Below are 22,482 nucleotides of genomic sequence, written 5' to 3' on the forward strand. Positions count from 1 at the left end.
AATCGCTCCTGGCATGGGGAACCATATAGAACCCAGGTCCGTCCTGGGTCGTCACGTGCAAGGCAAACAGTCTACCACTGCACTATTGTGCCGGCCCCCTGCATAATGACTTTTTTTCCCTCCTCCTCCATGTATAATGACTTTTAAGGTAAAAGAGTACAACTGTATTTTCTTCTCTTGGGTTGGAATTCTCTATTTTTATTATTTTTTCTTTTTTGGTTTTTGGGCCACACCCGGTGGTGCTCAGGGGTTACTCCTGGCTGTGTGCTCAGAAATAGCTCCTGGCAGGCATGGGGGACCATATGGGACACCAGGATTTGAACCAACCACCTTTGGTCCTGGATCAGCTGCTTGCAAGGCAAACACCGCTGTGCTATCTCTCCAGGCCCAGAATTCTCTATTTTTAGGCATCTTTTTGTTTCATTTTCCTGATTGTGTGTGTGTGTGTGTGTGTGTGTGTGTGTGTGTGTGTGTGTGTGTGTTGGGGTCATACCCAGCACTGCTCAAGACTTCCTCCTCCTGGCTCTGCACTCAGGAATCACTCTTGGTGTGCTCAGGGAACCATATGGGATGCCACGATTGAACCCAGGTTGGCCACTTGCAAGGCAAGAGTACTATTGCTGTGGACCCTCTTGGGTTTTTGTTTTATTTTTTAGGGGCAAGGGAAAGGTGTCACACCCAGTCATACTCAGGGCTTCTTTTTTTTGGTTCTGTGCTCAATAAACACTCAGGGAATCATATAAGGTGTCAGGGATCAAACCTAGGTCAACAGCATGCAAGGCAAGTGCCTTATCCCATCTTATCTCTCTAACCATTGGTGTCTTATAGAATATCAAACCAAGTCAAATGCTCTCTAATATAAAGGAGGGCCTCCTAATACCTACTATTGTCTTGGAGTGCACATGTATCTGAACCCCTCAACAATTGGTAAGGATCAGAGAGCTGCTTCTACAGCCAGTGAGCCCCACAGAGGAGAAGAACAAATTACACCTAATATCTGTTCTTTCTGGCTTCAATCCTCAACAGTCTTATGAAAGGTGGTGCTTGTTACTTTATAGAAAAGAAAACAAAAATCCAGAGAAGTGGAAGGACTTGCCCACACAGGTGAACATTACAGATGCCACACTCAGCCACAAATCGGCTAACTCCAAGCCTAGTGCTCTTTCTCCTGAACCATGTAGCTGTGTGCAATCACTGGTGGGAGTGGGATTAATTGTATTCGTGCAGTTTGTCTGGTTTTTGCTCAGCACCCATGGATTTAGAGTAGGATTGGTTTAGTTAAGTGGCAAGATTAGGAGGGGGGAAAAAGACCAGCTGGTTTTCAGTGTATGGACCTACATAGATGTGTATGTGTGTATATGCACACATATTTACCTACATACACATGCATATGTATGTACCTTGACATTGAGGGTTAAATGAGAATGATTCCTTAAAAAGTCACTAAACAGGGAACTAGAGAGACAGCACAGTGGGTAGGGAGCTTGCTTGCATAGGGTCAACCTGGATTAAACTCAATCATCCCATATGCTCCCCTAAGCACACCAGGAGTGATTCCTGAGTGCAGAACCAGGAGTAAGCCCTGAAAACCACTGGCCCAAAAATAAAAACAAAAATACAAAATAATACATACATCTACTAAATAACTGCTGTGTTGTCTTTTCCTTTCCATTGTTGCTCCCACTTGCTCTTTTCTCTTTTGTGTTTTTATTTGGGGGAGGCACACCTGGCTGTGCTCAGGGGTTACTGTTGACTCTGTGCTCACAAATACTCCTAGTGGGATCAGGAGGGGACCATATGGGATACTGAGGTCATGCAAGATAAATGCCTTTCCTGCTGTGCTATTACTTCAGCCCCACTACTTGTTCTTTTATAGAAACAAGATGACTCCATTTATCCAAGGAAGATTTGCCACTGTTCTCTTTGAAGCAGAGGTGATTGGAGTGGAGGTGGGGGAGAGAACCATTGCAGGGCTCTTATAGTGAAAGGAGGGAGATTTCTAAAATGAGATTATTAGGGGACTCAATTAGACTCATTCTGGCCACTCAGATCTGAAGCCCAAAACCTCTATCTTATATGAAATAAGACTGACAGGGACTTGCAGATTCAGGCTGTGTTGGACAGGGCTGATTCAAATTACCTGCATCTCCCTCCCAAGCACCTAACACAAAGGCAGCCAAGACATCTTGGGCTTCATTTGTGTTCCATATGTCCCCAGGGGTATTAGAGATAGAGAGATAGTATAGGGGTCAAGGTGTTCGCCTTGCATCCTGCTAATCCTGGTTTGAATCCCCAGTACCACATATGGTCCCTTGAATACCAAACTTTGGGGTCTGAAAGATGGAACAGCAGGTAAGACACTTGCCTTGCATGCAGATGATCTGGATTCAATCCCCAGCATCCCATATGATCTTCCAAGCCTGCCAAGGGTGATCTCTGAGTAAAAAGTAACCAGGAGTGCAGCCAGGAGTAAACCCTGAGCACTGCAAGATTTAACCCCCAAACAAAACAAACCAGGGCTAGAGTAATAGTACAGCAAGTAGGATATTTGTCTTGTATGCCGCCATCCAAGGTTGGATCCCTGGCACATTATATGGTCCCCCAATCCCCCTCAAGAGTGATTCTTGAGCACAGAGCAAAGAGTAGCCTCTAAGCATCACCCGGTATGGTTCCCCCCCAAAAAAAAAACAACTAAAAATGTTGATATAAACGTGATTTTAAGAACATTTTGGGTTTATTTGGGTTTGGGGAGTCATATTTGGTGGTACTCAGGGGCTCCTCCTGGCTGTATGTAGGGAGTATGCAGTACCAGGAATCAAACTGGGGGTCTCTTATATGCAAAGCAACTTCTCAACCCATTGATCTGTCTGTCTAGCACCCCAAAACCACATCTTGACACACCATCATGTTACAAGAAATAATATAGTTTACAAGTAAAAATAAAAGTTCTGGGGCCAGAGAGATAGTATAGCAGGCAGGGTGCTTGCCTTGCACATGGGCGACCTGGTTTGATCCCCAGTACCCTATATGGTCCCTGGCCTCCATCAGGAGTGATCACTGAGTTCAGAGCCAGTACTGAGCCCTGAGCATTGCTGAGTATGGAGAGAGAGAGAGAGAGAGAGAGAGAGAGAGAGAGAGAGAGAGAGAGAGAGAGAGAGAGGTTGTAGTTTGAGGTGTGGATGGAAAACTGGGGACAATGGTGGGAGGAAGGTCACACTAGTGGTGGGATTGGTGTTGAAACATTGAATGCCTGAAATAACTGTGTTGTGAATATCTTCATACACCACAGTGTTTAAATAAAGTTTTTTTTTTTTTTTTTTTTTTTTGTGGTTTTTGGGACCCGGCAGTGCTCAGGGGTTATTTCTGGCTCCAGGCTCAGAAATTGCTCCTGGCAGGCACAGGGGACCATATGGGGCGCCGGGATTCGAACCGATGACCTCCTGCATGAAAGGCAAACGCCTTACCTCCATGCTATCTCTCCGGCCCCTAAATAAAGTTTTTTTTAAGTGATTGGTTTCTTTTCTTTCTTACTTAGCTATTCCTGAAAGTACTCAGAAGCTTCTAGTTCTAGCTCTATGCTCAGGGGTGACTTCTGCTGGTTCACAGGGAACCAACTCATGGGGTGCTGAAAAACTGACCTGGGCCTCTTGCAATGCAAAGCACATGCTCAGCCCTTTGAGCCATCTCTCTGGCCCTTGGTTCAAAATTTTACTGTAGTTTTCCTGGCGAGTGATTTTGCTTCTTGGGGTTTGAACTTATTGCTTTGTGAAAGAATAATCATCAGACAGGAAGGCTTATTGTGAAGACTGTATGAAGTGCTTAAAACACTTTGAGGGACAGAACACTTAGGACACTTGACTCCACATGTTTCTTCCAACACTCACCCTGACTGCTTAGGCTCCCTGAATGAATGAGGCTGAAGGTCTGTCTATACCTAAAGAAGCACGATCCCATCAGGTGATCACACTGTGCAGGAAAGCGCCTGGACCACTCACTATTGATCATTGATTGATTATTGAATGTTGATCAATCCCTGAAAAGTGGGTTAAACAGGGTAAAAATTGCTATTAAAGAGCAAAGAAACAAGGAGAAATAATACCAAGTAGATCAGTGGTTATGAATAAGAGCCTCTGAAACAAAGTTTGGAGAGAAGATTGATGGTGAATTTGATTGTAGACCAGGTCTACAGAGAAAAGGTTTCATAGCACATGCCAGAAAAAAAGAGGGAATTTTTTGGATTTTCCCAAAAGAGAGAGAAAGAAAGATGGGATATTTTAGGGGTTGAATGATGGTTTAGGGACAATTTCACTGGTATTCAGGAATTATTCCTGGCTCTGTGATAAGGAATCAATCACTGCTAGCGGTGCTCTGGGGACTCTACGTGCTGCTGGGGATTGAACCAGGGTTGACTGTATGTAAGGCAAACACTTGTATGTTTGTATGTTGTATGTTTGTATATTGTTTGTATGTAAGGCAAACACTTGTATGAGAGATCACTGTATGATCTCTCCAGACTAGAAAGATTGGATTTTTGTTTGTTTGTTTGTTTTTTGAGGGGGCATACCCAGTGAGGGGCTATTTCTGGCTCAGAAATTACTCCTGATGGTGCTCTGGGGACCACATGGAATTCCAGGAATCAAACGTAGGTTGGCTGTGTACAAGCTCTCTACTGATTGTTCTATCTCTCCAATCCCCCAAAAGACAAGATTTAAGGTAAAACTTCTATAGCAAATATTATGAGGTATATTTTTTTAAAGTATGGAGTATATTCCACAGGTGACCAGGAAAAATCAATGGGATTGGGATATTCTAAGAAATTCAAAAGACCCCATTTTTTATGACTTAGAAGAAGTACTGGCTGAATGTCTGCACCCAGAAATCTGAGCAGGAGACAGAATAGAGAGGAATATTGCAGGAGTATATCTGGAACCCCAAAAAGCAGAAAAGTTCTTGGAACTCTTGTAAGCAAAAGCAGCAACTATTAGAGACATGGCCACTGGAATGAAGATGTGGTATTTGTATAGAAGGATTGGGGGGTACAAGGAAGACAATTGGGCCAAAGAAGGGAAGAAGACAAGGATGCCATTCTACTAACAGCCCACCTTACTGTCCCCCACAAGCCTCAGTTTACTTTTCTGCAGTACAAAGTGCTTGAATGAAACACTTTTTCAACTCCCACTAATGAATCCGTGTCCACAGGGCTGCTTCAATGAGACAATGCAACTCCTGATATGGACACTTAGCTTTGCACCAGGCTATACCGGTGGGTGAGTGACACAGCAGGGAGAGGTGAGGAAACAATGCATCACCAGGGTCTGGCCGAGGAGGGAGCCAGTTGCTTCTCTCAACTTCAAAATCTTTATTTGTAAAATGTAAATAATAATTGATCTAGTTCAATAGAAGCAGAATTCTTTATATGATCCTATCTAATAGCTTCCAGATATCAGACACAGAAATAGCAATAAAACAATGACTATTGTGTCGATATTCCTGGATGGAGCGCGGTTAAGTCTTTTCACTTCTCACCTTTCATTTTTCACGCCCTAAAAACTTGCCCATTGTACTGCCACCAAGGGAGATTTGCTGTGGTCATGTTTTGAACACACTTGCCCTTTCGTGGGTTCAATAGAATGAATTTGGATTCATTCGGCATTCCTGGGTGACATTTCAATAAATACACCCCCCACACACACACACATGTTCATCTCTACATCTCTGCATTTTTTCAATGTGTAAAGTGGAACAGAGTAATTAGCATATCCGTATATCAGTGACTTTGAACATAGGTGGTGTGTGTGTGTGTGTGTGTGTGTGTGTGTGTGTGTGTGTGTATGTACTTATTTATTTATTGACGGGATCACTTCCAGAGATGCCCAGGGCTTTCTCCTGGCTCTGCACTCGGGGATCACTTCTGGAGGACCACATGGTAAGATCGAACACCCTACCCACTGTGCTATCTCCCTGGCCTCCTATTGATGACCATTCTCTCGATGTCAGTCCCTATTGATGCCAATCCCTGTTGCAGGGATTTGGCCATCCTTTCCTAAGGACTCAGTGGGGGCTCCTCAGATGGCTTTTAATGACCCCATTTGGACTGTCCCTTGGTTTCTCTCTTCCCACCGTCATCTAGCTCCTCGTTTCAGCACTAGTTCCAATTCAAACCATCTCCCCTCACCCCATTCCATCCTTGGGAACCAGCCGCGGGATGGGGGGACGTGCTGCGGCTGATCCAGAATTCAGCCCCAGCCAGCCCCCCCCCTTCGAGGGCGCGCCTCCCGGGCCAGGGTGGGTCTCCGGTCGGTCTTCTGGCTTTCCTTCCCCGCAAGGGACGCCTTTAGGCGGCCATGCGGTCCGTCGCTGTCCCCCGCCCCTCTCGTCTGGCCTCGCCGTGGGTTGCGGTTTTCGGGGGTGGTGGTGGCAGCTCCTGTCCCGGAGCCTCGGGGAAGCCAGAAGGCGAGGCCCAGGCGGGGAGGGCGATCGCCGGCGGTGCAGGGGGCGCCGAGGGCAGCGGGCGGGCGGCTGGGGCGCTCGGGGCGCGGGCTGGCTGGGGCCGGGGCCCGAGGGGGAGGGAGGAGGCAGGGCTGCCCTTGCAAGCTGCAGGTTCGCTGGGAGCGCACAGGAGGCAGGGACATGGGTAGGGTGCGGTCTGCGCGGGGCCGGAGCCCGGATCTCTTTCATTTCCCCTCTCACTCGGCCCCGGGCTGCGCCGCAGACGGCAGCAGCTCCCGCTCCGCCCGAGCTACCCTGACCGCCGCCGGGCCGGAGTGCTAAACCGCGGGGCCCCGCCAGCTCCGCCGGCCCGGGCAGCCCAGCCCAGCCCTAGCGCGGCCCGCAAGCCCCGCCGCCCGCCGCCCCCCGCCGCCGCCGCCGCGTTGCCAAAACAAACGGGCCGGCCTATTTATTGGCGGCCGGCGAGCCGGGCAGCTCAGAGGCAAGGCTCTGAGGGGGACCGCGCGTCGCCACCGCCACCAGCCAGGGCCCCCGGGCCCGCCCGCCCGCCCGCCCCGCACCTGAGTCCCCCCGGCCCGGCCGGGCGCGAGTGGCGCCGCACCGCCCATGGCGCCTCCACCTTAGAGCCCCCCGGAGCCGCCCGGACGCCTGAGCCTCCTTTCGGCGGCGCTTCCCTCCCGTCGACTCGCCCACCCGCCTCGCTGCCCGCCGCCCGCCCGCCCGGCTCTGCCCCGGCCATGTCTCCCGCCCGGCTCCGGCCCCGACTGCGCTTCTGCCTGGTGCTGCCGCTGCTGCTGCTGCTGCTGCTGTTGCTGCTGCTGATGCCGCCGGCGGCGCGCGCTTGCGGGCCGGGCCGGGTGGTGGGCAGCCGCCGGCGGCCACCGCGCAAGCTGGTCCCCCTGGCCTATAAGCAGTTCAGCCCCAACGTGCCCGAGAAGACCCTGGGCGCCAGCGGGCGCTACGAAGGCAAGATCGCGCGCAGCTCGGAGCGCTTCAAGGAGCTCACCCCCAACTACAACCCCGACATCATCTTCAAGGACGAGGAGAACACGGGCGCCGACCGGCTCATGACCCAGGTGAGCGCGTCTCGCCCCGAGCCGAGCCGAGCCGAGCCGCTGCCCCTGCGGGGCCCAGCGCCGACACCTGCCCGGCCCTACCCGCCCCTCTGGCACCTTTTTGCTCCACCGGCTGGCACGCCCCCCTGGCACCTGCCTTCTTCTCGCCGAGCCTGGCGGCTTCCCGCCCCACCTGGGAGCCCGGTGGGAGGGTCGGCAATCAGGAACCCCTTCCCCAGTTCCCTCGAGAGTGCGAGAAGAGCCCCCCCCCCACTCCATTCCACTTCGCTGCAAAGCCCCGCAGTTTAGCGGGTGGGCAGAAGCGGCCTCCAAAGGTCCCTCTGCTCCGCCGCCTCCAGTGTGTCTCCGAGCAAGACGCGCGCGCTGTCCTTCCCAGCCTTATTCTCCCTACCCCACTCCGGAGCGCCCCTATTCTTTCCTTTCGACGTCTTTCTGCCCCCTCTGTGCCCCGCGGTGGAGAAGAAACTCTTGGCACGGTGGTGGTGGTGGTGGTAGCTTTCCCGCCAGTGCGCGCTCGGGTCCAAGGAGCTGCCCGCTTTTGGAGCAGCGTCCGGCTGGCTCTGGGGTTAGGGAGCGACGGGGAAGGCTGGCCTTTTTCCCTTCCCGGAGGTGGGCAAAGGAACTTGCCGAGCAAGCCTACGTGTCTATCCCCAGGGCTGAACGGGCGCAACTGCGGTGGAAGGGTGGGGCGCCCTGTATCTTCGGTCCCCGGGATGGAAATTGAGGTATCCCTGGGATACCCAACTGGCGGGGTGGGGGGAACAGGGAGGATTGGAAGAGCGGGACAAGGATGCGCGGAGTGCTGCGGAGTAAGTCGGCAAAGGCCAGGAGGAGGAGGAGGAGGGTTAACAGGGATCTCTGCGTGCCTGGAACCGGACCAGCGCATTGAACTCAAGAGGGCTGGGGTTCAACTTTCTTTCCCTGCAGCGGGTCGGCAAGGAACGAGACCCACGTTCCCTTCACCTTCCCGGGGACCCGTCCAGGCTCTCCCCGCCGGCAGGCAGTCCGCTGTGTAGGTGCTGTAGGAAGAGTCATTTAGATCACTCAAGGCCCTCAGCTTGCGCCCTGGCGCCGGGACTGGCTGGCCAGTGTCGGGGCGAAGGTTGGCTGGTGGCCGGGCCGGGCCGGGCGCCGAGGAATGCAGATAAGGATCCGGGCCACGGACTGGGCAATCATTGACAGTGAGCGCCCCGGCTCTGGACCCGAGGGGGTGGGTAGGGGAGAGGGGCGGGGAGCAGGGGCCCCTACGGGCGGGCGTACTCAGGCGGGGGTCTAGAAACCCTGCGGCCTGGAGCACGTGAAGCTTCCTCCCCTGGCAGTGAGCACCCCCGCCAGGCGGCTCTATCCGGGAGAATCAGGGCCTTGGGTTTAGTCGCCTTGGCTGTTGGGACTCGGAGTCCAAGGGTCTGTGGGGCCCCGGCTTTGCCGGGTGAGGGGGTAGGCTGCGACTTGGATTGCCCAGACTTGGCAGCCGGTTGATCCTCAAGTTCCTCCCACCTCTCCACCTCCACACACACCCCATCCCCATATCCCCCCACTCTCTACTAACTGCAGCGTCCCTTGGGCTCCAGGCACGCGGGGTGCCAGCATACAATGATTATCTCTACCGTTCTTTCCCTGGGATGACTCTCACCGACTCTGAAGTGGCACAGAGGTGCTGATTTCCCAGACAGAGGGGGCAGAGTCGAGGCTCTGAGGGTGCTGGATTCAGGGAAGATATTGTCTGGCATCGTTAAACCTGGGAGCGCTCCTGCCCCTTGCTGCTGGAGATGCTCCAACCTGCACCCCAACAGGTTAGGCTCTAGTCTTGCCTCCAGCTAGAGGCCCAGATCTAAGGTGTCCAGCATGTCTGACCCGGGGGCGAACTGGCGATCCTAACACGTTTGAGAAGCAAGTCACCGAGGCATCCGAGGGATCCTGGCTGGGCTGGGATTCATCTACCAACTCCTCTTCTCCCTACCCCGAAGGGGCATTTCGCACCTGCCGGGCCTCCCATACCCTTGGCTGGGGGGCCTCAGCCCTGAGGCTACGCTGACATCTACTGGCCACCTCAGGCCTTGCACGCCTAGCAGGCCAGCCGCAGGCAGTGGGCCCCACGTACCACCTCCATCCGGTAGGCAGGAGGTGGTCCCTACTGCTTGCTCCCGTACCTGGAGGAGACGGATCTAGTCTCTGGAAAGGTGTGAACCCAGAGGTGGCTGGATCCGCACTCCACGTTGGGGAACCTGCGCAAAGAAAGCTGGAGGCGCTTACTAAAGAAGGGCGCCTCAGGGCTTGAGAGATAGTAAGGCGGGTAGGACGCTCCCCTGACACGTGGCCTAACAGATTTGATCCTGGCACCCCGTTTGGTCCTCAGAGCATTGCCAAGTATAATTCCCTAGTGCAGCGCCTGGATTAGCTAAACACTGAGCATTGCCAGGGGTGGCCCCGAAACAGAACAAAACCAAAAAAAAAAAAAAAAAAAGCGCTTAAAGAGAGACACCACCACCACCCCATTCGTGGGGAACCTTTGTCTGACTCTTCCTCTTGGCCTGCTTGGTGTGCAAATGCCAGAAGGTGCAAACACCGTCAGGCAGGCGACCACCCTCGCTGGTTTCCTGCTCGCAGGGGGCTTGGTGGGAGACTCCGGGAAAAGCAGGGTCTCCTCGCAGTCCTGGCTCTAATTCTGCGCCCTTTCCCGCTGCAGCGCTGCAAGGACCGCCTGAACTCGCTGGCCATCTCCGTGATGAACCAGTGGCCCGGCGTGAAGCTGCGAGTGACCGAGGGTTGGGACGAGGACGGTCACCACTCAGAGGAGTCGCTGCACTACGAGGGCCGGGCGGTGGACATCACCACGTCGGACCGCGACCGCAATAAGTACGGACTGCTGGCGCGCCTGGCGGTGGAGGCTGGCTTTGACTGGGTGTATTACGAATCCAAGGCTCATGTGCATTGCTCCGTCAAGTCCGGTGAGCCGCTACTGGGGGGCTGGACCCGGGGCCGGGGCCGAAGGGCGTGGGTTGGCGCTAAAGGAACCACAGGGGCCAAGAAGAAGAGGCCGGCCAGGGGATGGAGGCGGGAAACCCGGGCGAGAGGACATCGGTGGCGGCGCTCTCAGCTGCTGCTCGTCTCCTCCTGCTCCTCCCATGCCAGAGCAAGAACCTAGGGAGACAGGGCCCTGTCCCTACGCACCACTGGGTGCTGTCCTGGCAGCCCACAGTCCAGAGGCTGCAGCAGGACCCGCAAGACAGAGCAAGCTGGACAGATGGAGGAAGCGGGGCTGACAGCCGGTCTCCCCGTCTTTGAGGGGCCAGAACAGAACCGAAGCGGGGTACAGCCAGTATGGACCCCAAGTCCAGCTCGCAGAGGTTCAGATGCCCCTATCCGCCTGCAGGTCAGGCTCAGGAACACACGATATACCCAATCTTCTGGCGGAGGCACAGGCTCTCCCCCACTGCCCTGATGCTGGACATTTTGGGGGCCAAGTCAGCCGTGGGCACCAGAATAAACCAATTGGACTCAATAAAGTGGATTTTCCCAGAATGACCGCCTTGTTAATCAGAATTGGCAGATATGGGGACTTTGTTCCCTCCCTCAAATCTTGTCACACTGAACCCCATCTTGGATACTTCAGATGGTTCTAGTGTGACAGCTTGCACTCCTTTCGTGCTGTCACCATCCAAGCATTGGTACACACACACACACACACACACACACACACACACACACACACACACACACACACACACACCACATCTACCTCTCCTTTCCCCTGATCCCTGGCATCCAATGGTTACCCAACACCACCTTAACAACACCTCACAGTTCCCAACTATGTCCACTTCCAGTCACACCTTTTCCCTGCAGGTTCTGCCTGACAAAGCCCTTCCATGACCCACCGTCCAACACAGTTCCCCACTCACCTCTGAGTCCTACCCCACATGGGAACCAGAACATAAATAGAAGAGAGGGTAGCCTTCATGGGTAGCTCTGGCATAGGTCTGGGGGTGTCTGTCTGACAGATCAACACTGTGAGAACCTTTGAGTGTGTGTGTGTGTGTGTGTGTGTGTGTGTGTGTGTGTGTGTGTGTGTGGTGTCTAAGACCCCAGAAGATTGAAAGATTTACCTTTGTCACAAAGCTGCAGCTTTGGGGATACTGGGTCTGAGCTGATCATATCTACTTCTCGGGGCCCTTCTCAGAATGGCCAGCATCAGAATAGATGGGCCCCTCCCTGGAGCTTCTGGGGGCTCTTTTCCTCTCGCTCTGGCATTTGGAGCTAATTTGTTCTCCATGGTGGAGATTAGGGAAAGATGAGATGATGGATTCTGGGGTGGTGGGATGTGTCCAAAGCACGTAGGAAGTGATGTGGCCATTGGCAGATAGGATCACTGGAGAGCGGGGGAAAAAGGAGGCTTGGGGAGCAGAAATGAGATCTGTTGGCTATGGCAGTAATGCCTTTGTGTCCCTTCTCCCCACAGAGCATTCAGCTGCGGCCAAGACTGGTGGCTGCTTCCCAGCAGAAGCGCAGGTACAGCTGGAGAGTGGGGCCCGCGTGGCCTTGTCAGCGGTGAGGCCCGGAGACCGTGTGCTGGCTATGGGGGAGGATGGGAACCCCACCTTCAGCGATGTGCTCATTTTCCTGGATCGTGAGCCAACTCGGCCCAGGGCCTTCCAGGTCATTGAGACCCAGGACCCACCACGCCGCCTGGCACTCACGCCGGCCCACCTGCTCTTCACTGCCAACAATCACACAGAGCCAGCAGCTCACTTCCGAGCCACCTTTGCCAGCCAGGTGAAGCCTGGCCAGTATGTGCTGGTGGTTGGGGTGATGGGCCTGCAACCTGCCCGAGTGTCCACTGTGTCCACTCACATAGCCTTGGGGGCCTATGCCCCACTCACCAGGCACGGGACTTTGGTGGTGGAGGATGTGGTGGCCTCCTGCTTTGCAGCTGTGGCAGACCACCACCTGGCCCAGCTGGCCTTCTGGCCTCTGCGACTGTTTCCCAGCTTGGTGTGGGGCAGCTGGACCCCAAGTGAGGGTGTACACTGGTATCCCCAGCTACTCTACCGCCTGGGACGACTCTTGTTAGAAGACAGCAATTTCCATTCACTGGGCATGGCTGGGCCAGGGAGCTGAAAGGGTCCCTGCATCGCACTCCCGGAACTAACCCACCTGGCTTCCTCGTCAGAGGGCACTGGCCCTGGAAGAGACTTGAGTGGGCTCACTGGCTCCATCATTTTCTCCATCACAGAGATTTGTCCAGGCATTCCAGTCCCCCACTGGTCCTGGTATAGTGAAGGACCCATGAGATAAGACTGTGGTGGGGAGAAGGAGCCTACCACCTAGCTCAGAGACATGGAGGCTGGCAGTGGGGTTCAACACAGCAGATATGCACTGAGACTCATCCATGCCTCCCCACCAGGGAGGACCCAGTCCATGTCTTAGTGACCCTCCATGCTGCCCCAGTAGGTGGGCTCAAACCTCCGTTGATGCTGCTAGATTTCCTGGGAGCCAGCAGGGAGCTGGCTGGACTCAGTGTCCGGAACTGAGAAGACTACACAGTGGGTGTCAGCCCCCAGTCTGAAGCCTGTCCCTGCCCCCCACCCCCATCCTCGCTGCCCTCCTGGGGCATATCCAAATGCTATAGCTTCAGTGGACAGAATTGCGTCTGTTAAATGTGATCATTGTGTCCAGGGTGGGGGAGTCAGCTGGCAGCCTTTCCCCCACTGCCCAGACTCAGCACCCCTTTCTGCTGAACCATAACCAATCCCCTCCTCCAGCCAGTCTCCCCCTACCTTATTTATTGGCTTGGAGGAGGGAACCCCATGAGAGAATCTGGGGGATATTTTGGTCTTTTTGTTTTGTAATAAAAATTATTTAAGTTGTTAGAGCTGGAGAGTCCAGGACCAATGCACCAACTGCTTGAGGTGCATGTGTATGTATGTGTGTGTGTGTGTGTGTGTGTGTGTGTGTGTGTGTGATGGAGGTTGTTCACGTCTCACCTCTTGCTCCTCATGGAATCTTGGAACTCCCAAGTCTCAGTCTACCAGACAAGTATTCCAAACATGCCGCCCCCCAACATTTGTTTAAATGCATAAGATCTGAGAGTCCCAGGAGGGTAACCCCTGCTTTTCTCATCTAGAGCTGCCGCCCTGTGCATGAGTTGGGGTGACTTCCCCATTTGGTTCTCATCTCTCAGAGTTTCTGATTCCTGCCTGTGGAGAATGGGGGTGGATAAGCAAAGATCCCATTTGACTTCTGGCCCATTCTGACTTCTTGAAGAAGTTACAGCCCTCTAACCTAGTTTGTTAATCTCAGAATCACCTAGACTGCTTGTTTTGTTCCTTTGCTTTGTACTCTTTTTAAAAAAATTTTTGGAGGGAAGGCAGGACACGGGGTTGGACCACACATCCAGCACTGTTTAAAGTTTACTTTTGATTCTGTGTTCAGAGGACTCTCCTGAAGATACTCAGAAAATAATAAGCAGTGCTTGGGATTGAATCAGAGTTAGCCACATGCAATGCAAATACCTTACCAACTGTTACTGTCTCTCCAGGACAGTTTTTCATTATTTTGGGGTACTTCCCAAGGAGCCACCCTTAAGTAAACTTGGCCAGTTGGGCCAGTTGGCATAATGCTTGGACCAAGGATGATAGGCCTTGTGAAGCTAGAGGTCACCAGAGCCACCAGTGGAATTCAGGGGCCATGTGCCAGGGATTGAACCTGGATCCTTGTGCATACAAAGCATTTGCTCTGACCCTTGAGCTATTTTCCTGACCCACTGAACAACTTGTTTAAATTTTGTTCCCGGTGTCAGGGTGAGAGCGATAGTGCAGTGGCAGAGCCTTTGCTTTGCATGTGGCTGATCAGGATGAATTTGGGTTCGATCCCCAGCATCCCATATGGTCCCCCAAACCAGGAGTGATTTCTGAGTGCATAGCCAGAAGCAACCTCTGAGCATCACTGGGTGTGGCTAAAAAAAACAAAAAAAAATTGTTCCTAGTGAAGCCAGAGTGATAGCACAGCAGTGGGGCATTTGCTTTGCACACAGCTAACCTGGTACCAACCCAGGTTTGATCCCCAGCACCCCATATGGTCCCCCAAGCCTGCCAAGAGCGATTTCTGAGCACAGAACCAAGTGTAACCCCTGAGTGCTACCACGTGTGGCCCAAAACCCATCCCACCCCCCATTATTCCTGGACTGCAGAGACAATATAGCAGGTAAGACACTTGCCTTGGGTTCGACCCAAGTTCAATTCCCAAGCATTTCCTATGGTCTCCCAAGCACCGCCAAGAGTAATTCCTAAGTGCAGAGCCAAAAGTAAGCCCTGAGCATGATTGGGTATGATCCAAAATCAAAACAAAGAAAAGAATTGTTCCTGGCCCTACTTTCAGGAGTCTGTTCTCAGATCCTAGGTGAAGTCTAAGTACAGCAATAGACAAATCCCCAAAAGGTGACTGGCATGACCCCACTTTGAGGAACATTGTCAGGAGCGTGTCAGGCTTAGTGCAAAGGAAGAATGAGCCCTTTTTCCATGTCTGCTTGTTCACTCTATCAAGGCAGATTTTCCTGTTCCTCCCGAAGGCCAGATCCATTTCAGAGTTAGGACACATTAATACATGCTCAGAAGGGGCCAGAGCAGTGGCGCAAGCAGTAAGACTACTTGTGCATGCTAGCCTAGGACAGACCAAGGTTTGATCCCGCAGCATCCTATATGGTCCCCCAAGTCAGGAATGATTTCTGAGCGCATAACCAGGAGTAACCCCTGAGCATCACCAGGTGTGGCCAAAAACAAAAACAAATACATGCTAAGAAATGTTATGAGCCACTGAAATTGGCCATTAGGTATCCCCAGAAGGGAACTGTTGCTACATAGAAGATCTTCCCACTTACAGGCTGCAGAGAGCCAGTTAAACCCACAGCTGCCAGGTTCTGCCCCTCACAGGAGATCATTAGGAATAAGATTAACTTAATTGTCCCTTTGTGGAGGACAATTCCAGCTTTATTTTCTGGGGAATGAAGCACCTGGTGGAAAAGTGGCCCTAAGGGCAGTCATGACCATTGAATGAAGGCTCCCTGAGGGCTGGCCTGGCTTTACATGCTTGACCATTGGCATCTATGTGTCACAACAAGCCTCTCTCCTCTCCTTTTGCTACTTTGCAGGTGAGAATCTGTTGCAAATCAGCCCTTGATGGGGCTGACTGATGGAGGGATGGAAGATGAGGTCTTTCTCCTCCAGCTTGAAGCACGCAAGTCTGTCACCCTGTTCAGCCGGTGGTTCTGAGGTGAATGCAGCAGGTATAACGCTAACAGGCAGTCAGGCTTCAGAAGATATCAGCTTTATTCCGTGGGCATGGCTGAAGCCAAAAGGCCCAGAATCAGCCTTCGAAAAAAGCTCTTGTCTTCCACAGACCCTTGCTTTTATACATCAGAATCAGGTACCACCCTAGGGTGGGAGCAGAATCAGGTACCACCCTAGGGTGGGAGCAGAATGCCAGGTCACACCTAGGGTAGGGCACAATCACCGATCAGGGTAGGATCAGTAACATAATAATCTCATGGAAATGTTTACATACATAATTCCCCCGTTTTTAGTAAACAAACATTAATAATATACACAAGTAAGTAATATTGTCTATAATTATTAAAGGAAAAACTAAGCAATAATAAAAGAATGGCTGTTTGCATAAGCACATTACAGGAAAATGTAAAGAAAAACTTCTAACCTAAGCACAGGGTGTCTAAAACCAGAAACATGTGTCGTGTTAAGGAATCAACTACAAACTCCAGAGATGATAGATCTACGACGTACAAGATGAAGAATTCCAAGTAATTTCTTCCTTGGAAAAGCAGACGGAGAACCTGAAATTTAATGATCAAGGATCTAGTAGGCGATGGGGAGCTCCGGGGCAATCAGAAAGCCCAATTGTAATTCGTAGACAGAGATCCTTCGAAGAAATGCCAGAAAGGCTGTGTAGCAGGTGAGAAGAAACACATTTCCCATACAAGTCCAGGTAGATTAGAAAGCCCATCTTTGAGGACAATGAATTAGGCCCTTATTTTGGAGGAAGAGGCACACATCTCCTGCACAGTGGGGGGCCACTGCAATGATGAACAATAGGTATCTGAATGTAGTAATCCAAGTTCTTAACCCAGGCAGAAGTCCATATGAGGTCCGAAATTGATATACCAAGTACGGCCAATTATTTACAGGTGGGAGCTTAAGTCACAAACCAGAACAAAATGTTTAAGGCAAAAAACCTCCCTGTATAAATAAACAACTTGAGGGTCCATCCAAAATGAATAGAACCACCTTTTAAACCTAGTATTTTTACCTATGATGTGCCCACGCAAAAAAACCCTGAGAACAGACAAAAATATCATTTAGAAAATTATAGACAACAATATCTAACCCACTAACCTAAAGTCAAGAAAGCAAAACCCTAATGTAATACATCAATTCCTAAGATTAAAAACTAAAATGAAAAACAATTATAATAATCAAAAGAAGTATAGTATCAAATTTAAAGGATTACAATTATAAGAAAATTACAAAAGGTGAAATTTCTACAGAGTCCAATGTCAATCTGTAAAGATGAGGGGTCTAGAACTCCGAAAAGACCAGCAAAAGACACTTGATGAGTCTGGAAAAGCAGGTTGCAGCCTGGTACAGGGTACAAAACTCCAACAGTCAAGGATTTCTTCCTCAGGCCAAGATCAGAAGGCTTGTAATTGTGGGTGAAGGAGATGATTTGCACATGTGAAGGGATTCCTGATAATTAAAAGTTAAGGACTAGGAAGAGAGAGGAAAGGATAAGGAAGACTAAATTGGGGAAGATAAAGTTAGGAAAAAGGGAACTATATACAAAATATGCAAAACAGACAGACACAAAACAAAACATACACATACAGACTTCACAAAAAATATGGCCACAACACTCACTCATACTTACCAAAAAATATTTGTTGGAAAGGATCCGAAATAGAGAAAAAGAAAAAATTCAGCTGAATCAACAAAAAGCGCTTTAAAATGTAATAGCCAGCAAACTGTTTAGATGAATAATTTCAAATTCAAAAAAATTTTTATGGCAGAGCAGAGCAGATCTGAAAGATAATTTCATGCACAATACAAACATGGAAAATTCTACTATAAGTGTATAACAGTATATATACAAAGTTACTGTATAACAGTAATTCTATGATAGCCAATCATAGGTGAGAAGCACTGTGAAGAGAGTCCACCTAAAAAGTATCATTATGTCAGCATTATGAATTTATTTTCATCTTAAGACCTAAATTGAGGGAAATAAAACAATGATCTTAGAATAAAAAGAGTGAAAGTCGTTAAATGAGTATACTTAAAAAAGAAAAACAACATTAATATGATGAGAAATTTTTCTTTCAGGTGAACCTTGAGTAAATTAAATTGTAAGATTTTATGATTAACTGTGACCTCGAGCAATAATGAAATTAAGACATAAATCCACCATTCAAGGAAACTCATTGGGGTTCAATCATTTTCAATCCTAGTCATTGATCATGCCTGTGGAAAGAATCATAGAGCATTTATAGCAACCGATAAGGAAGTGAAATGATTATCTGGTGTTTGTTGTAGATCTCTAAGAAGTACAAAACAGGATGTATGCTGCTGCGGATTTCACTAATGTATTAGGGACTTTTTTTGATCTTCTTGTCATAGAAATTGATCCAGTGTTGTCTTGCAGCAATTTTACAGTATGAAGTACAGTGTCCATAGTGAACTTTACCATAATGGTTTGATACTGATAAGTTGTATTCCTTAATCTTGCTTTTATTCTCTGAAGTGATTTCTACTAATTTGAGGTCTTCTAAAGGAAAATCCACGTAAGTGTGCAATTTTTTTATTTGTTTGCCATCAAAAGCAAAATGTTTTAAGTGTATTATTAGTACTGATGGCAGTTTCCATAAATATGTTTTCTTTGAAAAATCCCTTCTAGTGTTGCAGCTGTTGCACTGAACTTTGGTGTCATCTCTTAACTCTTCTTCTTTAAACAATTCAGAAAGGCATTCCTGTAATGTACATTTATCTGTAGATGTGACAGCCAGAGACAAATGAACAAATGTCTCATAAATCTCAGATTTTTGGTGGCATGTGAGACACTGTAGTATAGATTTGAATTGTCCTTGAAAGAGATCATAAATAATAGATTTGTGAGCCTTTTGGTGTTCTGGACTAGATTGTTCATAATTTTCTGGATATGGACTCTGTGGGTACCTCACTCTGGAGGACACTCACTGACCACACTCCCTGATCACTTTCTGGGAACCGAATTACAGAGAGAAACTTAAGGGCAAGGGTGAGGTGCCTTTGTCCATTCAGTCACAAAAGCTCTGCCTGGTAGAAATTCTATTTGAGATGTGGAGGACAGGGAGTAAAGGGAGCATAACTAAAAATTGGCTCTTAGGAATGAAAGGACCCCCACCTCTCCTACTAGGCATCCTATAGACACACAACCAGTGGTGTCCCCATATGCTCCTATTCTAAATGAGCCTGGAACACCCTTCATGTTTCTTTTAAGCAAAAAGTTGTATATTACATTCAACAATATAGAACATTTTCTTGTTTGCTTTTACTTTTTGGGCAATATCCATTGATGAAGACCATATAAGATTCTGAGGATCAGGGCCTGAGAGATAGCATGGAGGTAAGGCATTTGCCTTTCATGCAGAAGGTCCTTGGTTTGAATCCCCACATCCCTTATAGTCCACCGAGCCTGCCAGGTGCGATTTCTGAGCATAGAGCATAGAGCATAGAGCGCTGCCGGGTGTGACCCAGAAATCAAGAAAAAAAAGAAGATTTGGGGGATCAAATCCAGGTTGGCTGTGTACAAGGCAAATACCCTATCTGCTGCACTATTGCTCTAGCCCTATACTTTCTTTTTTGTTTGTTTGTTTGTTTTTGGGTCACACCTGGCAGCACTCAGGGGTTACTCCTAGCTCTATGCTCAGAAACAGCCCCTGGCAGGCACAGAGGACCATATAAGATGCCAGGATTCGAACCACTGTCCTTCTGCATGCAAGGCAAACGCCTTACCTCCATGCTATCTCTCCAGCCCTACTTTCTATTTTTTTTTTAATTTCATTAAACTCCTAATTTACAAAGTTGCTCATAATATTTTAGATTGCTCATAATAGTTCAAGTATTCAGTGTTCCAAAACCAATCCCAACATCAGTGTGACATGCTGTCCACTAATGTCCTTGGTTTTCTGTCCATTGCAAGCCCATCCCCTTAGCAGGCACTAATAATTTACTAATATTGCCTACATGTGCTCCAGTTGCTGAATATTCTCCAGAACTCCATGAATTTGGATTTTATTTTTTAAAATTTATGCACCATGATTTCATGCATATAATGTTCCAATACCAAACCTTCCATCAGTATTCCCACCCACCAACCCACCCCTATTCTAGATTTTTAGGGGGAGGTAAGGGGGTGAGAGGATGCTGTGCTGCCCCTCATAGTATGAACCTCAGGGCTTATTCCTGGCTCTGTGCTCAGGTATCACTTCTAGCCGTGCTCAGGGTTCCAGCTAGGTCACATGCAAAGCAAGTTCCTTACCCATTGTACTATCTCTTTGGCTCCTTGTTCCCCTAGCTTTGAGGACTTTCCATAGGTATCTGTCTCCAACTGTCCTTGCCATCCCTTCACTTTTATTTTGGAATGACCCAATCACCCTTGTACATGCAACATGAGGAGCAACATGGAGGCTCGCACTCACCACTACCGTCCCTCTTACCCCTTCTTTCCCGGGGGCTAAACCTAAGGCCAAGCCTCTGCTAGCACCTAACACCTCAGAACAGAGACTGAAAACAGATTCCCATCCTTTGAAAAAGAGGACAATGGCCATAGGTGAGCCAGCCAGAAAGACTCAGATTCTGGCTTAGCCAGAAGGCACTGTCCCCTAGGAGAGTACCCCAGACAGGGTGCATGCTGCACAAAGCCCTGGGCAGGCTGACCCCAGCAGCAGTGACCTGGATAGGGTAAAGGATGCTTGTTCAGAGACAAATTCTGTTTCTTGTTTTTTGTTTTTGTTTTTGACAATGCTTAGATTATACTCTTGGAACTGTGCACAAAAATCACTCCAGGTGGGCTCAGGGGATCGAATCCAGATCAGCTGCTTACAGGCAAATATTTCTCCTGCTCCCAGAGAGAAGGTCTAGCAGGGGTCCTCAAACTTTTTAAACAGGGGGCAGTTCACTGTCCCTCAGACCATTGGAGGGTCTGACTATAGTAAAAACAAAACTTATGAACAAATTATGCACACTGCATATATCTTATTTTGCAATGAAGAAACAAAACAGATACAAATACAATATGTGGCCCGTGGGCCATAGTTTGAGGACCACTGGTAGAGAAAGTCTCTACAGAGGAAGCCAGAGAGATTCAAAACAGGTTGTGGGGGGCAGAGCAATGGCACAGCAGGAAGTGAGGGCACTTGCCTTGCACAGGCTGACCTGGGTTTACTCCTTGTATCCCATATGGTCTCCGAACACCTCCAAGGGTAATTACTAAGCACAGAGCCAGAAGGAACCCTTAAGCACTGATGGGTATAGCCTAAAAACAAACAAACAAAAACAACCAGGTTGTGGGGAGGGAGATAATGTACCAAAAAAAAGGAGAATGGCTGGGCACTTCTAGAAAGTGCTTCTGGGAAAACCAGAGCCATGATACAGCAGGTAGGTAAGTCACTTGCCTTGCATGTGACCAACTTAGATTTGATCCTTGGCATCCCATATAGTCTCTCAAGCCCCACCAGGAGTGAGCCCTAAATGCAAAGCTAGGAGTAAGCCCTGAGTATCACTGTGTGTGACCCCAAAACCAAAAATAAATAAATAGAAGGCCTTTAGCCTTCAGAGGTTTAGTGGATGTGTCAATCATTGGGATCAAAAATCTGGAAGTGTGTATTGGTGGACTGAGGTGCTGTCCACGGGTGCTAGTGTTCACTCAAGTGTGCAGGACAGAGGTATCAGGAGAGGAGGCTGAAACATGGGGGGCCAGGAGGAGAACTGCAGACTCAGAGTAGACTGTGGAGCTGAAGGTCTGGCTCAAAAACTGGGGCAAAAAAGCCCAAAGGAACCCTGGTGAGAGACTGGGTGGGAAATGCACCTGCATGCCCCAAAACTTGATGTCAATAGCCAGTTTCCACAAAGCTCTGGGGAGCCTCCTAACCCACCATGTGGTCCCAGGGGGTCAGCACATATGGTGGGCTGAGTAGAACCCTCTGCACTGCACACTTGAGTCACACCAGCATTGCTCAGCAACACACCCCCAACACACACACCAGAAGCCCAAGAACATCTCCAGAGGAAGGAGGCATTAGAGAACAGGGTCAGATCCTCACAGTGAGGGGAGCCCCAACCTTAAAGAAACCTCCTTGGTGGGGATTGGCAGTGACAACTTCTGTGCCCTCTGCCCCCTGGGTGGAATATTCATCTCCCAGCTGGGCCCTGAGTCCACACCCTGGCTTGGTTTTCAAAGCTTCTTTGTTCCACAGGGCTGAGCTGTGGCCAGCCAGGACCTGATAAGGCCCATCAGGCAGATAGTGTCCCCGCCCTGCATGCTACAGGCTCCAGCCACACCTGGATGTCTCACACGCACAGCACACACGACATGCATGCATGTTGCAAAGACGCACAAGGGCAATGACAGGCCAAACTGGAGAGGCCCTCTTTGTAGTCCACTTAATATCCTCTCTTGGCCACTAGAAGGTTAGGGAGTGATGCTCCTTTCTGAGAAAAGTGCCGTGGCTTCCTGGAGAGAAAATGACTTGTCAGATTACTACTACCACTAGTCTGTTTTATTTTGGGGAGTGACGGGGGTGGGGGGGATGCTGATTCCTGCCTCTGCACTGAGAAATTATTCCTGGCGGTGCTTGGGGAGCCATGTGGGATGCCTGAAATCAAACTCAGATTAGCAGTGTTTAAGGCTAATA

General features: G+C 49.8%; 2 protein-coding genes across 2 annotated transcripts in view; one reads left to right on the top strand and one right to left on the bottom strand.

The window, feature by feature from the left end:
- Window positions 1-22,482, bottom strand: part of LOC126000887 (reticulophagy regulator 2-like) — a 545,054-nt gene that overhangs the window by 143,279 nt on the left and 379,293 nt on the right. The window lies entirely within an intron of this gene.
- On the top strand, window positions 7,188-13,057 carry IHH (Indian hedgehog signaling molecule). Its single transcript, XM_049768036.1, has 3 exons — window positions 7,188-7,526; window positions 10,213-10,474; window positions 11,986-13,057. Exons 1-3 carry the CDS (start codon window positions 7,188-7,190, stop codon window positions 12,642-12,644), a joined length of 1,260 nt encoding a protein of 419 aa, XP_049623993.1. The 3' UTR covers window positions 12,645-13,057.

This window comes from Suncus etruscus, chromosome 2 (assembly GCF_024139225.1).
Source record: "Suncus etruscus isolate mSunEtr1 chromosome 2, mSunEtr1.pri.cur, whole genome shotgun sequence".
Taxonomy (NCBI): Eukaryota; Metazoa; Chordata; class Mammalia; order Eulipotyphla; family Soricidae; genus Suncus; species Suncus etruscus.

What these genes read in the sequence shown, in the direction of transcription:
- IHH (XM_049768036.1), top strand. Translation starts at nt 7,188, where the DNA reads ATGTCTCCCGCCCGGCTCCGGCCCCGACTGCGCTTCTGCCTGGTGCTG. An exon ending in CCGACCGGCTCATGACCCAG is followed by an intron (nt 7,527 to 10,212) that starts GTGAGCGCGTCT and finishes TTCCCGCTGCAG; the next exon opens with CGCTGCAAGGACCGCCTGAA. An exon ending in GCATTGCTCCGTCAAGTCCG is followed by an intron (nt 10,475 to 11,985) that starts GTGAGCCGCTAC and finishes TTCTCCCCACAG; the next exon opens with AGCATTCAGCTGCGGCCAAG.